Source organism: Panulirus ornatus, chromosome 34 (genome assembly GCF_036320965.1).
Source record: "Panulirus ornatus isolate Po-2019 chromosome 34, ASM3632096v1, whole genome shotgun sequence".
Classification (NCBI taxonomy): Eukaryota; Metazoa; Arthropoda; class Malacostraca; order Decapoda; family Palinuridae; genus Panulirus; species Panulirus ornatus.
This window is the reverse complement of record NC_092257.1, coordinates 1357431-1373798: the sequence shown is the minus strand read 5'-3', so window position 1 is coordinate 1373798 and position 16368 is coordinate 1357431. Positions and strand designations below refer to the sequence as shown.

The 16368-nt window shown below is 48.1% G+C and overlaps 1 protein-coding gene across 5 annotated transcripts in view; it reads right to left on the bottom strand.

The window, feature by feature from the left end:
* Positions 1-16150, bottom strand: part of BicC (protein bicaudal C) — a 95988-nt gene extending 79838 nt beyond the window's left edge. For 2 of the 5 annotated variants that reach the window (XM_071682166.1, XM_071682167.1), the window contains exons 1-2: positions 15891-16150; positions 3529-3620 (exon numbers count right to left, since the gene is read on the bottom strand). In XM_071682166.1, the coding sequence (XP_071538267.1) occupies positions 3529-3620; positions 15891-16059 (261 nt within the window). In that variant the 5' untranslated portion in view covers positions 16060-16150. Of the gene's footprint in view, positions 1-3528; positions 3621-5258; positions 5498-15890 lie in introns of those variants that run through there. The other 3 variants (XM_071682164.1, XM_071682165.1, XM_071682168.1) reach the window with 2 other exon arrangements.
* Between the last annotated feature and the right edge of the window lie 218 nt (positions 16151-16368).

Here is a 16368-nt window from a genome sequence, read left to right as displayed (position 1 = left end):
AAAACTTTAAAAGGAACAACAGGTGATAATGTAACAACTTTATACTGAACAACAGGAAATAATATACAACTTTAAAAGGAACAGGAAATAATGTAACACAAAATTATAGGGAAAAAGAAAGATTGTAACAACTTTATATAACGAACAACAGGAAATCATGTAAGAACTTTACAAGGAGCAACAGAAAATGATGTAACAACTTGATGAGGAGCAACAACATATAACCAAACACAATTTTACAATAGACAACAGAAAATAGTGTAACAAATCTATATAAATTTAACGAACAGGAAATGATATAACTTTACAAGGAACAACAGAAAATAACGTAACAACTTTATATGGAGCAGCAGGAATTAACGTAAACTCTAAAGAGCAGTAAGAAATAACGTAACAAGTTTATAAGGAACGGAAATGTAACACAATATACATAGAAAAATAGGAAATATAACAAACCCAACAGATAATAATGTGTTCCATCATCTGGCCGAGGAAGCTGACTCATCCTTCCAAGCAATACATTGCTAGGCTTCAACGAAACACTAACAAAAGCAGGAAACACAGTGGTCACCGTTCACTGAGCCATGAAGGTGTTGCCAGCTTCAATACGCACAACACAGCATGACATGGTAGCCATTTGGTAACTCAAACCAAGAAACATCCGCTAAGTTGGTACCAAGACCATATCCACAGCGTCATGGTATTGTGTGGTGTGAACCGTCCGCTGCATGACGACACGGCCGTGCAGCACGACGACACGGCCGTGCAGCACGACGACACGGCCGTGCAGCACGACGACACGGCCGTGCAGCACGACGGTATAACACACAAAGGTCCTTATTTCCAAACGTGGTGACGCGTCGTTGTGGTCCGGGATGTGGGTTGGGGATGGGTCTATCAATCCCTGTACACAGTAAGAACAACAGACCAGTCGTGTGTCCGAGAACAACATGGAACCACAGACTTCAACCAGCAGGATGTGACCCGGAGTGCGACGATATCATCCCCCACCGTCACTTATCAAGGGTCCACACACACACGCACACAATCATAGCTAGTGTCCGGGTAATTCCTTCCTGTGCAACCACCGACCAGCACCGTGTAGGAGAGTAAAGATGGTATATAAGAAGTGTTCCGTGGACTTCTGTAGGTGTGGACGCAAACATCAGAATCCAAAATTTTCTTCTCGAGAGAAGAGGGATCTGCAATACGAGGAGGTTCCTGCATTACCATTATCACCATCCGAGACACAACACACTTCTAGGCTTTGATTAATGTTATCCATACATACACAGTCCCCAAAGTTTTAACCTCATTATTAATGCACTTCAAAAACCTGACAGCGTTAATGATCATATCGTGATCTATCGTGGGAACGGGTATATGATCATATTGTGATTTACTGTGGGAACAGGTACATAATATTTCAGCAACTTCCACATTATTGTAATACATATCCTAGTTGATACTGAACCACCGTAGACCATATCTACATTCATCCTTGTGTGCCAACTGTCCAACGAGGATTATGTTGTCTTTGACAAGAAACACTTGGCTTTTGATCCACTTCCATCCAATGTGAACTGTGCAGTATTCCCACAGCACTGGGTTCTATCGTCCAACATAAGAGTTCATGCTGTAATCCTCTCCCGATTCCAATCCAGAATATACAACGCCCTCAGGAGAGGGTACTCTGCTAGAAACTGTTTCTCCCATCCTCAACACCCTGTTCATTAAACCCTGTAATAATGGACAGCGTGACTTGCTCCCATTGACATCTTGACATGCTGGACATAGCGTCATGACAGCCGTGTATGTGGTCTACGAAACAAACGCCCTTGAAACTACCGTAAGGGACGAACAGCCTTGAAACTGATATAAGGAACGAAGAGATTTGATATTTCTATAAGAAACGTGCAGCCTTAAAACTTGTTCAAGAAACTGAAACTTGTTCAAGAAACGTGCAGCCATGAAACTTGTTCAAGAAACGTACAGACTTGAAACTTGTTCAAGAAACGTACAGCATAGAAACTCGTTCAAGAAACGTACAGCCTTGAAACCTGATCAAGAAATGTACAGCCTTGAAACTTGTTCAAGAAACGTACAGCACTGAAACTTGTTCAAGAAACGTACAGCACTGAAACTTGTTCAAGAAACGTACAGCACTGAAACTTGTTCAAGAAACGTACAGCACTGAAACTTGTTCAAGAAACGTACAGCACTGAAACTTGTTCAAGAAACGTACAGCACTGAAACTTGTTCAAGAAACGTACAGCACTGAAACTTGTTCAAGAAACGTACAGCACTGAAACTTGTTCAAGAAACGTACAGCACTGAAACTTGTTCAAAAAACGTACAGGATTGAATCTTGTTCAAGAATCGTACAGCATTGAAACAAACTATGTAAAGAACGAACAGCTGTGAAGCTGGTCGAAGGAATAAACAGCCTTGAAACTAGCCAGAGGAGCGAACAGCTTTGAAATTGGTCTACGGGACGAAGAGCTGTGAAATTGTTCTGATGAACGAAGAGCTTTGAAAGTGGTGCAAGTGGTACCGCGTGTTTGTTTACAGAAGATACCCTGTGATTGCCGAGGAACCGATGGCTCTTGACACCCAGGGCCGAGCTGGGGTGGGGTGTCTGACGGCTGCCAGGGAAGGACGATACAGATTTGACAGTTTCCAACCATCAACTGTAGAGGTTCAATGACACTTTCTGGATCTTCCACAAGCCGACTCTGTTGGCTTTCATAAGTGGACCTTAAGATAATGGTCTGGACACGGGTGGACTTCAGAAGGTCAAGCCGCGACAGTGGACATTCATAAGGTCAGCTTGAGGAAGGACTTTAAAGAGGTCGGGCCGAGGAGGACTTTTAGATTAAAAGATTGGGCCGTGAGAGGACTTTTTAAAGGTCAGGCCGCCAAGACTTTCAATAATAAGAGTCGGTTCGTGGGTGGACTTTGAACAGTCGGACCGATGTAGTAATGACACAAGACCACAGGGAGGCTGTAGTCATGACGACATGCATATTTAACATGAGGAGCTCCGGTGTTACAACCCTTCCATCACTTCATTACATAAGCAGGTGCCGGAGATATGGCAGGTTCATCAGTATCACACACACACACACACACACACACACACACACACACACACACACACACACAATAACAAGTACAATTATTCCTGTTAATTTTTTTATGACTGGTTTAAGTACAAATAATGAGATACGTAACATTCGTCCACCACACATGTATCACAGTATATATATATATATATATATATATATATATATATATATATATATATATATATATATATATATATATATATATATATAAACACTACACAATACACTCGTATGTACTACAGATACACAAACTCTTACATAGGAAAAAAAATCTGCAAAGCCATGGAAAACAGAAGCGACGCGGTCATGTGACACAATAGCTCCATCATGAAGGTAGTAAGAGACTCGTCCATACCAAGAGACGTGGAGGGACAAGGAGTCGGGCAGGCGCGGTACTCACCCTCTGGAAGAAGTCGTCAGCTGTCATTATGTGGCCGTCAGCTGCGATGGGTAACCTCATGATCTCGTAGTCGCAAGGCTCCGGCGGACAACCTGCAACACACACAAAGTTACAGCTACATCATTCTTGCCTCTCCTCAACCCTCCCGAACACGACGGTACGACCCTTGAGCACGATGGGCGACCACCCGAGCACGACGGTACGACCCCCGACATCAAACTTTGAACCATCCCTACGATCAGTTTTCTTAGTTTTAACACGAGCAGAAGAAAGCAGTTAAGTGCGGGGTGTGGATGAGGGGCGTCAACGACCTATCACGACTTTGGACATCCACCCTGACCCAGCAGGGTCAGCGAACAATCATTTTACACAAGATAAAGTTGGCCTGTGACAATGGCAGATAAGGATGACCTCAGACGACGCCGTCACTGTGAGAGGCGGCAAAGACCCAGTCGTCACAACACCAGTCTTTACATACCACACCTCCACCACCATTACCACCACACTTGGGAGGCAAGACCCCATCACCAACACACCCACCCGCTATCACTACTGCTGTCCTTAGGCAGATTACGCTGTCACAGACCATCAAGTCTCCTGTTATCTGGCCTTCCCATGTGCTCCTACGCCACTGACACATCCCTTCTCCTCCCTCACTTCCAGTCCCCGGCTCAGCCACTCATCACTCGCCTTCCTGAGACTCGCACTAAACCCTCATCCCTGACCACACCAGTCCCATGAGGCGAGGCGCTCCTTCATCCACAGCGAATGTGACAACTTCTGCTCTTCATCCACTAAAAACGTCCTACTGGTCTTGGGCCAAAGGCATCGGTAACGTGTCCTCTTTTCTGTTCCAACTAAACTATGACTGTCTCGCTCTCCTACTGACAAGCAACTCTTTGGGGTTCTTTTTCCTCCCTTACCCCCACCCTTGCGTGACCAACATCCGCTGTCCTTATAACACGTCTCTAACTAATGTTAGGTCTTGCACTATAATTACTCTTCGTGTGCTCCACAAACCACTCCACTCTGGACACAAGCAAGGTGTATATCATGGACCAGCTGGCGTCCTACATCGTGTTTGCGAGGAGGCTGCTTCACAATTCACGCCCATGTTTGCTCCTCGTGTTTCGCCTCGTCGTAAAACCAAAACTCTATCTTTTCCTAGAAACTTGAATCTGTACAGATTATAGTAAACAAACATGAACGTTCTAACCCTTCCACGCACGGTTCAGTTGTTCTGACATCTCTCATCTCTCAATTTCCATTTCCTAAAGCATCAGTCTCCCAGTCTTCCCCCGGACCAGCAGCATGGTTCTCGCAAGACGAGCCCCCACCTGAGTGTTTTTCTGATCTTACTAACGTCTGGTCATCCTCCAGGGAAATCCCATCACGTGGCCCTTGATATCAGGAAAGCTTCAGAGTATGGAATCGGGGTACGACCAACACCCTCCCTCCCTCATTCACAGTTGTCAGGTCTTCCCTGTAGTCGGTCGTCTCCCTCACTGTGGGTGGAACTCTCTCTCCCTCAACTGCGATTGTACCATTTCCTTTACTAGCTACAGTTCTATGTAGAACCAAAGAATAAATATTTGTGAAAAAAGGATTTTATGTAAAGTTTTCTCATCGTTCAGTAAGTTAACCACTTCCTCTGTGGGGTTCCGTCACACACACACACTGCTATCACCACTACCTCGGAGCAACGATCTCTTACAGTATTATTACAATACCTTTCTCAAGCTCTTCCGCTGGGTCATGAACTCCAACCGCCCAAGGTCTGGATCACAGGTCTGCCTACTGTCTCCGGCCAGGTCACACCGGTCAAACCAGCTAAAGACACAGGAACCTACAGTCTCCAACCAGGTCACAGCAACAGGTCTGACTGTAACCAGCTACTGGACACAGGAGTCTGGAGTCTCCAGTCAGGTCACAGCAACAGGTCAGTGTGACCAGCCGGAGTATACAAGTTAGCAAGAACTGGAGTAGAGGACGGGCCGTCCCCATCACCTGTTTATATCAATAGATAAGATGATAACGTCCGGGATAACGACACACCATCTGGTAAGATAAAATAATCCCACATCACAATGCTATACGCGCGCCTCTCTATCCATAACTCATTATAATATCTTATAATCGCTGACTTCCAGTCTACAACCTACACTACCAACCCAACTATGTAATCCAAACCCGCACGTTCTACAACACTACATTTCACTCAAAAATTTCAGCGAAGCTAAACAAGATGGCAGTGTGTTGTACTAAAGTAAACAATCCAATATCAGTTTCGCTGATATGGACAAACATTACAATGTTTCACAGCGACGCCAGAGGAAAGAAAAGAAAATCAATCTAATGTTCACAGTTCCGAGATACACACGATCAGTGAGGCCAAGGTCCACAATCATGAAGGTCAGACCTCTGGACTCCCACATAACAACTCCACCACACCAGCCAGCCACGAGAGACAAGTGATCAGCAAGAGCGCAAGGTCCGCTACCACATGACCCTCCCACCTCACCTGCCAACTACGTAATAACCCGTTCTGAACACTTGAGAATCATTTCACTCGTGAAGACGTTTTTAACTTTTGGAATCCGACGGTGTGACTCCCGTGTGTGGGATCAGGTCAAAGGCCAGGCTATCATACCACAGGGTCGCGCGTTGCCCAGCGTCTTTTACTACTTCCTAACCACAAATTCGTAATTCTAAAAATATATAATCATACAATGGTCCCATGAGTGAAGAGTATTTGTAGTAGTGTTGCTAAACCTTGAGAAAATAAATGAGTTTTGAAATCCATCGGACAGCGTTCGTGGTTCATACTGAGGATGATTTCAGGACGCGTGGTTACTACTGTACACTACAACGGTTATGATCATGACTACCTCGTGACCCGACCTCCAGAATGCAATTGTAAATGTACCCGGTCATCTACACAGAGCTACTCTGGGCAGTGTACGACACCCTCAGCCATGCAATACCCATCAGTCATGTCAGCCTCCAACAAGGAGAATCTCAGACTTTCCCTCACCAGGAACATGGCTTCCACAAGCTGTGTTCCCTGACACTAGGCCAAAGGCGACGTGTTTTTCCAGTGTTGTCCCGTTCGCCGACAATGCTCAAAACATTCAATATTTGGAGACACGTACTTTACGGTCTCTGTTCTCGTATATCGACTGGCATAGTTGGTGACGTTGGCTTGATCCTCTGGAACCATAGGTGACATATCTGCATTACTTCTGCCTTTATGAAAACATTAAATAACCTAACTAGGAAGTGATTTTGGCTTCAAAGACGAGGGTAAATCTGGTGCTAGAAAACGTAGGAAAAGTCAGCCGCTAAATACGTTTCTCCACAGTACAGTTGCTCCGTTGCTACTCCCATCTTGTGTGAAGCACTGCATCACGCACGTCTGGTCAGGGTCTAGCTAGATGTACTGATCACAGACGAATCTAAAGCTTTCTTTTTTTTCCAAGATCGTCTTCGGGAGGTGGCAGTAGGCCTGGGTGGGCGACCCACCGCTGACCAGCTGCTGGAGGACGTCATCGATCAAGAAGCAGACATGACTGCCGCCTGACTCCAGTCCTGCCAACCTGTGCCGACCCGAGCCTCACCACACGCCTCTCTGGGTGGGTAGCCGATGGCAAGACCTGGCCGACTGGCTGGATAGCAGGGAGGGGGAGCTGGGTGCACCAGCTGGCTGCTCTAGGGGGGTTAGGGGGTGGCCACCCACGACAGAACAGCAGCAGGAAACATCCACACACCAGAGGACGGTGTGCCTGGCTGCGGCCTGGGTCAGGCACTACGACCCCCCCCCCCCCCCCCCCCGCGAGGCAGCAAGACAACCACCATCGTACCATCTGTCTTGTGGGTGCCAGGTGGCCCAGGATGGGGGGCCTTCCCCTGCAACACCGTTCAGGTGGCAGCCAACGGTCAACACTACAGACGACAGTTTTGTGCCGCCGCCACTCACCAGGTAAGCTACATCAACATGAGGAACGTCAGGCTGACGGGACCAGCGTCACAGACAGCCCGGTGCCACTTGTCTCATCCCGCCTGGCTGAGGACACACTCCACCTGCACCTGTCTCGCCCCAGCCCCCCCAGGCTGAGGACAGATCCCACGCGAGACGAGACCGTTGAGTCACACCTCACCCGCCCCACAGTGTGTCACAGCGTCAACACCAACAAGAGCCGCTTGTGTCAGGCAACACAAGGCAGCGCTGTTGGCCCCCCGCCGCCTGAGGGAACATGTGTACCCCAGGGTCAACACCTGCCTGAGAGACCCGTGTACCCCAAGGGTCAACACCTGCCTGAGAGACCCGTGTACCCCAGGGTCAACACCTGCCTGAGAGACCCGTGTACCCCAGGGTCAACACCTGCCTGAGACCCGTGTACCCCAGGGTCAACACCTGCCTGGAGAAAGATACCCGTGTACCCATGGGTCACCTACTCCCTGGGGAGACTCGTCCATGTACCCCGGGGTCAACACCTGCCTGAGAGACCCGTGTACCCCAGGGTCAACACCTGCCTGGAGATAGATACCCGTGTACCCATGGGTCACCTACTCCCTGGGGAGACTCGTCCGTGTACCCCGGGGTCAACACCTGCCTGAGGGAACGTGCTTACCCCGACCGCGGTTGCCACCACCTCCAACCCCAAGGGCAGGAACACTACATCACCCCCACCTGGAGGAGGAGGGTCCTGTAGCTCCGTGATGTGTGGTGGGTGGGGCGGCAGGCGGGTCCCACTGTGACCTGGACTTGTGGTGTGATGTCCTCTGGGGGACGTGCTCACACCACCTGTCCCCTCCACAGTTCCCGTCGCCCAACACCGTCACACATCCTAGCTAGGAACGACCAGGACGACACCCTCGTCCACGACGGACCACCACGACCTCACCACAGCTGAGGACGACCGCCACACACACCACACCTCAACAATGATCAAAGTTCTGGAAGCCACAACAAATGTTTGTCTGGTTACATATTGACGATATGGCTACACAGACCATTCAACATCTCGACGATACGTTAATGAATAAAAGAGATAACCAAGTCTGGATGGGTCAGGTCATTATTACCAACTGATCAGGGGTACTACTGTACATGTACTGTATGTATGATGGCTGGGCTGGGAGATGTACATGGTGTTGCTGGAAGCATCTGTACCTACGAGAGTCTTACACTAAATGAAGAAAGCAGAGGAGCAACGGTACAGTTCACTACGTGTTAGTGGAGTCTATGATTAGGTGTGGGTGCCAGGGATGTGCGACCCATGAGTGCCAGGGCTGTGATATTCATGAGACCCAGGGATGTGACCCATGAGGGCCAGGGGTATGTGACCCATGGGAGGCCAGGGGTGTGTGACCCACGGGATCCATGGGTGAGGACAAGTGGGTGGTGGTGGCGTGGTGGTGGTGTGGTGCGGCAGACAGTGCTTCATTCAGAGCAACTCGCCACCTCCTTGACACCAGGCGGCTACCCTCCCCCACCCTCGGCCACCTGTACTGGATCATATGATGTTCCCCCACACCCCCAACCCCGCACATCATAACCTCACTTGGCACCCGCACCTCCACCCCACACAACTCGCATCCCACTCCACCTAATGACCCAACACTCACCCCAGGATATACCCCTCGCAGTCAGAACTCCCACACGGCTGGGGTGGAGGGGAGAACCTCGCCCCAGGCTACACCCCCGGCAGCCAGAGCTCCCACACGGCTGGGGTGCAGGGGAGAACCTCACCCCAGGCTACACCCCCGGCAGCCAGAGCTCCCACACGGCTGGGGTGCAGGGGAGAACCTCACCCCAGGCTACACCCCCGGCAGCCAGAGCTCCCACACGGCTGGGGTGCAGGGGAGAACCTCACCCCAGGCTACACCCCCGGCAGCCAGAGCTCCCACACGGCTGGGGTGCAGGGGAGAACCTCACCCCAGGCTACACCCCCGGCAGCCAGAGCTCCCACACGGCTGGGGTGCAGGGAAGAACCTCACCCCAGGCTACACCCCCGGCAGCCAGAGCTCCCACACGGCTGGGGTGCGGCGGTAGTGTGGAGGTGACCGCAGCCATGACCCGTGGTGGCAAGAGGGGCTGCGGTTGAGTGGCGGGTCAGTGGTCCATGTGAGGAGGAGCGTGACCCCCGGGGTCAACACGACGACGTACTACATACATCACCATCACTAACAAGACTCGTCACTCCCCTCACTAGTGGCCACTCTCTCAACCCCACCACCACCACTCGCTAGTGGCACAGTCCACATCAGTACATGCCACGGCTCACCACGCACTGCGTACATTTCTCTGCACAGATACAATGGACAAATCTGGCAAACGAGTCACCACTGAATAAAATAAGGACGTTGAGTCTGACTCTCCACGTGTGAGTGACCAGCCATAGGGTGTATATGTGGTCACAATTTGCATTTCGGATAGAGTTTTACACCGGTGTTGCCCCGTCTCTTAACCTTGTATATATATACACATGTCCTGGCCTGTGGCAGGTGTGTGTGTGTGTGTACCGGCCAGTGTGGTGGGAGAGGAGGGGCCCGGCAGGGATAGGCGGAGCCCGGCAGGGAGAAAGGGGGCCCGGCAGGAAGAGAGGGGGGCCCGGCAGGAAGAGAGGGGGCCCGGCAGGGATAGGCGGGGCCCCGCAGGGAGAGAGGGGACCCAGCAGGGAGAGAGGGGGCCCGGCAGGGATAGGCGGAGCCCGGCAGGGAGAGGGGGGACCCGGCATGGGGAGAGGGAACCCGGCAGGGAGAGAGGGGGCCCGGCAGGGATAAGCGGAGCCCGGCAGGGAAAGAGAGGCACTTGGTCCCTCTGCCCCAAATCCAACAATCAGTGGACATGACCCCTGGTGTACGGCCCTGACCTGACCCAGCGTAACCCTAGTCGTCTCTGACCTACTCGCCCATGCGTCCCTGCCACCTCACCTGGAGGATGCCGCTCTCCCCAGGGATTCTCCAACTCCCCGCCCGCCCGCACATGGTTACTCTGGTAGCCACAAGTTACCTTGAAATAGTTGGTTTCATCGTCAGTGGATGAAGAGTACAATCTCGCCGAAAACCTTCCTCCAAATGAGTCTAGCCTTCCCCTGCTGGCTGCAGCGCAATTTTGAAGCTGCAGGAGTCCTCGGTGCGAGATCCAAGTTATTACAGATATATGTATGATGTATCCTGCATCTTCACCAGCACTGGTTGTCTGTACCAGCTGTTCCATAATCCTACCATTAGCGTTACGTCACCATAATCAATCATATGATTACAGGAACTCCGCAGCAGATCTACAGGATCCACTCACTCACCTGACATTACTCAGTCAAGTGTTCACCTCACACAAACAACACGCCAAGGGGGCTACAATGATAAAAGGGCACATCTCTCAAAAGACAATCTCAAAATAGGTCTAAGGGTCCCATCTGGAAGACAAATTATCAAATGCAAAAATAAATTAATTTCCAGTAATCTACGCTGCTCCAACACACCTCCCCCTCCCTTCCCAGCCTATGTTTTTCACGTAAAAGGAATTCCCTCCTCTCTCAGGCACCAATGATTATCTACACCACGTATATGATAACATGTTCTGAAAGATAATCATAAAGAACCACGACAACCTTGATTCCATTTATGGATCATGTTGCTACTGAACACTGCATAATCTAGGTTGGTTTACGGTACTTTCCCATTTTCTCTTGGTCCGCCACCAGAGAAAACAGGAAGGTCACTAAGTTTGAGGCAACTCACAATTCGCCTTTCTACTTCATTTATAAGTTATACAGTACATACTTATAACTTATCACATCTTGAGTAATGGATAACATACAACCTATTAAGTTTTGTGTTGGATGAAGACAGAATATCGGTAGTTAGATCATGAGACATCACGAATGAGGCGAGGTGATCCGTCGATACGATGGTTTGTTTCCTATTGTATGGAGTTACCTGTCATGCAGATGATGTCCAAAATGGCAACCTTTACTAAGCACCCACCGTGTACACACACACTCGAAGTACGGAAGGATGCACCTTAACAATCTGGTCTCCAGCTGAGCAGCCACAAACAACTGTCTCCCGCAAATGATGTTAAGCAACGCAGAGGGAATGGCACCAGACCACGGTGGTGGAACGAGGCAAGTCTTCCATCTGACTACTTTATAAAAAATAAACCAAGACATTAAAACTTGATATTTTCCTAAGACGCCAGGTGGAGGGAGGGAGGTGAGGAACACATGCCTCAGCTGTACACCTACAACAAGGCAAGACGGGAACACCTGCAAGGCAAGAGAGAGAGAGAGAGAGAGAGAGAGAGAGAGAGAGAGAGAGAGAGAGAGAGAGAGAGAGAATTATCGGACTGTCCTCAGCGCTGGTTACATCGCGAGCAGGGATCTTGGGCATGGCTATGCAGTCGTTAGCTGCGCGGGTGGGAAGGGAGGGGGGGGGGTGAAGCATCGTCGACCACCTACTCGAGTGCTCCAAAGGAGTCCAGTTCTCTGTTCCTGCGTGGAGTGCACACTCGAAGCAGCTGGCGTTCCATGAAGAGGATCCGAGGTTGTATAATTTACATGAAGAGAGCCATGAAGGATGCAGAATAATGTAGAAGGATCTGCACCAGCTGATGACGTGTATTACATTCCATTTTTCATTTCCGAAATGAGACAACAACACTGAAGGTAAACAGACTCGCACAACTTCCATCAGTCTAGACCTGTTGGACGCTGAGAGAATGACCAGGAAAGACTGTACCACGTGAAGCCCTTCATATCACTGTACCTGTAAGGACTGTATCGTAATCTTTCCTTCAGGTGTTGATGCTGGAGACACCAGAGGGTTAGAGGGTAACCTCAGAGGAATTTCCGAGGTCAAAGGTTATTACTCGAGCTATAACGGTTCGTTCAAGTGTCCCTCACCTCAAGTTATCAACAGTTCCTGGTTACATAGTGCCATACTATATTCCTAGTTAAAGATAGAAAACGGATATCGCAATGCTTAAACAACTACAACACTTATGAGGATATATTTGGTAATCACTTGAATGTACGTCATTATAAAGGTACAACATCTGTTTTACTACACACATACGTGTGTGTGTGGTAAGACTCGTCTTGCTTCCTTCCTTTCAGTGGATAATGTGTGTAAACAATACAATACTGGCCAGATCTGACCTGATGTGCCACAAGGTTCATGCAAACCCGAAAATGATTTGAGAATTATTACCATAACTCAAAATGACACACACACGAGTATGAACCTTCCAACCCGTACAGTACAAACATGTAATTAATCACAAAGTCGCCATAAGTTTACCAAGCGTGGAAGAGAGAAGGTTAAGGGGTGATTTGATAAAGAAAAAACTAAAATCATGTAAACCAGTTTGATTACGTCAACTGAGAAAAGCAATTCGAAAAATGCAAACGACACAACCACCCCTGGGGACCGTTAACACGAAACTAGACACGAAACAAGTTAGAAACTAAAAAAAACCGTCGATGTTGACGTCATACATTAGATGAAGAATTTGTCTGATTGTACAGAGAGTTCAAGCTATGGGGCCCTATCAGTACTCCCTACCCGTACATTACAATAAATCATAAATCTCCCTATCAGCTACCATTTGCCCAGTCTTAAAAAAGTTTCCACATTAAGACTGATTTTCCCTCCTTCATTCACTACCTCTTCCGCCCTTAATGTTTCATTTAAGGCCTGGCCTCGATGAAGCCTTTTTTCCCCCCTTGCCCAAGACCTGGATACAGAGAAGGAACCTGCCCTCCTCACCCCGTCTTTTGGGGCTGACGCCTCCTCCCTCTCCCTTAAGGTGTCATTCTTCCGTCTTACAGGTTCCCGGGTGATGGTGGCGCTCATGTAACATGCTAAGTACATTCATATCAAGTCATGCAGTCAAGTTGAGCCGTGCGGCTTTGTATAAGGTAGCCGTTGCAAGCCTAACCCATACTGGGTCCCTCACTCTTTTAAGTTAAAACCATCGTTTACCTCTTCAAGATTCACTGAACTGTCCAGGGCAACCCGGGGCTGTACAGACCTGTGTATCATATGAACAACGCAAAGGTTTAAATAATTTTACGTCAATTATCATATACATTTCTGAATCAACGGATTTGTGGCGGCAAAGTAACACGTGAGGGGGGGGGGGGAGAGAGCAGATAATACTGCCCAACTATTGTTGCGTTTTACGTTTTAAGGCCAGCGCCTGGCCAGGGTGGCTCACGACTACTCCCCCAAGACCAAACGCATCCCACAACTGTTCCCCCCCCCCCCTTCTCCTCCTCAAGCACGATCGTGCCACTTCTCAGCCTAGCGGTACGACCCCATGAGAATAACGGCCCAACACTTGACTATGACGGTACGATCCCTGGGGACGGTACGACCCGTGATCATAACGGCCATTATATAATACCCATGGGCCGTACCGTCACGTTCCCAAGGGTTAAAATTTGCCATTCCTACACTTATAACTATAATCTCAGATCCTGGTACAACACTATCTACCCTTCCCCCCCCAGCCCCTACCCCCCCACAACCACCACCACAACGCCCGAGTCATGACACTCGTGCGGGCTGCCATAACCCCCCCCCCCACACACACACAGCACAACACTCGAGACAAGACTTACTAAGGAGGCCTACAACCATGCCACCCGCTTCCCCCATTACACTCCAGACAACAAACACAAAACGCAAAAAACAACAAAAATCACTCCTCCCTACTACAATCCAGACAACATACACTCAAGAGGGCTACCACAACACCCCCACAATACAGAAGACAAACTCGGCAGTGCTGCCACAACCTCCTGCCCCCCCCCCCCCATAACAACAACACTCAAGACAACACACACTCAGGAGTGTTGGTGGGGCCAACATGTTTACCTGTGACGTCACCGTCAGTCAAGAACAGTTCCTTGTCTTGTGATCAGACAACTGGAGAACACTGGGGGCGTGTCTTCCCTGGGCCAGCCATCGGGTAAATCATTTATTGCATATACATATACTTGGTATTTGCTTTAAATCTATGAATAAACAAAATATATAAATAAATCTCCTTGCATATACCCTCGGTACCTAGCTATTACGCCAGAATTTCTGGTTTGATTTCATACCTCACTATGGAATAGAATATGTGGTAGCTGTTGTTCAGGTGACGAAAATGATGTACATATATGCCTACTTAGAAGAACGATGAAAAACCTAACCGTCAGATGGAACAGTTATTCCCCACAACTTCTCTTGTTCATAGATGCATGATCACTAACTAGTTGGTATCTGCCATTAGACTTTTTTCATACTATAAGAAAATAACTAACTAATCAGTATCAAAAATCATATCTTGGGATTCATCATGAAGAACATATTTCACTAGCAGAGATTACACCTACTTAATTACACGCTACGCTCGGCTCGGGTAGGTTTTCCCAGACTGATCATTTTTCTAGAGTTGCTTTACAAAAGAAACAATACCCATCCAAGAAACCTAACCTAGGCTAACCTAACCAAACAATCCACTTGCTTGAAGTCATCGCTGCAGGGCAAGAGTTGTCCTGTGACGAATCCAACGATACGATTTTCGTCGATAAGTTATTTTCAAATCGCGATGATGTTTGTAGTAAGCCAGCTCAACATGGTGACCTCATTATATAAAGAGTTCGTTAATCGGAACGTTTGGTGTACAAGGAAGCTTAATACCCAAGCTTTTCACACAACTATGACGCAACCGTAACTCATGCCATGTCGTCCTCCTCCTCCGTCGATGTACGCACTAGACGCAGTGCACTTGCCTCCAACCACTGCCCACCCGCGATGTTGTCCGTTATATTATCTCTTCGTATAATTAACCCATAAATTTGTACAACATTTTTTCATGCGTTTCAACTTATCAAATGTCCGATCATCTCTTACATGAAATTTATTATGAAATGTCTATCACAGACAAGATAAAAAAATGTAATAAAATTTAATCCCGAGTGTAAATAATTCTAAATATGAATACAACCTTATCATTCACTTCTACAAGCATTTCAAGGTCTGTCAACCAGTCAAACCGCTTCACGGATCGCCTGGTTACGGCCCTACAAGGTAACAACACCTACCTAGTTACAACATTTCCGCTCAATTCTAACGCCACCCACGTTTCAAATTTCAATACAGTATAAATAAACACTAACTATATTTCCAGAATTTTTAAAATCTGCTAACAATTATAGCAATCTATCGACCTTCACTACTTACTTCCTAGTTCAAACCATAAACACCAAGGCAATTCACTGCTTTCAAAGACCTATCTCTATCCACTGATTACATATTCTTGATACTGGATTAAGGTTACAACCTGCTACTTCCATACTTACCCAAAATCATCGCTTCTAATTTCCTTCTATCCACTCGAAATCTCTCCTCCACTAACCCGTCTCCAAGCACTGTAAACGTCATTTTTTCCACACTGTTGCATCGCGATATTGATCCCTCTGAGTAAACTTCGGACACATCGTCTGTTTCTAGGTGATCGTGTGGCCCCATATTCACACTAAGTCACGAAAATTACGTCCTGTCCGCAAAATTAAACAGTAAGAAATGTCAGGAAAGTCGGTCCGCATGTGTATTCCAAAACAAAACATTGTCTGACTAGCGGCCCTACCGCCAGCCAATCGCCTCCCGCCTCCAAAATATTCGCTCACCCAACACTTTCATTCACCATGGTCTTTAGAAGGCACCAAACAAGGTACAACTATTGAACTGATATCCCTATTCTCACTTCATATATTCAAAAGAGTATGTTACACTCAAAAGATAAGATAAAACTAATTTAGACGGGGTCTAGAGACTAAA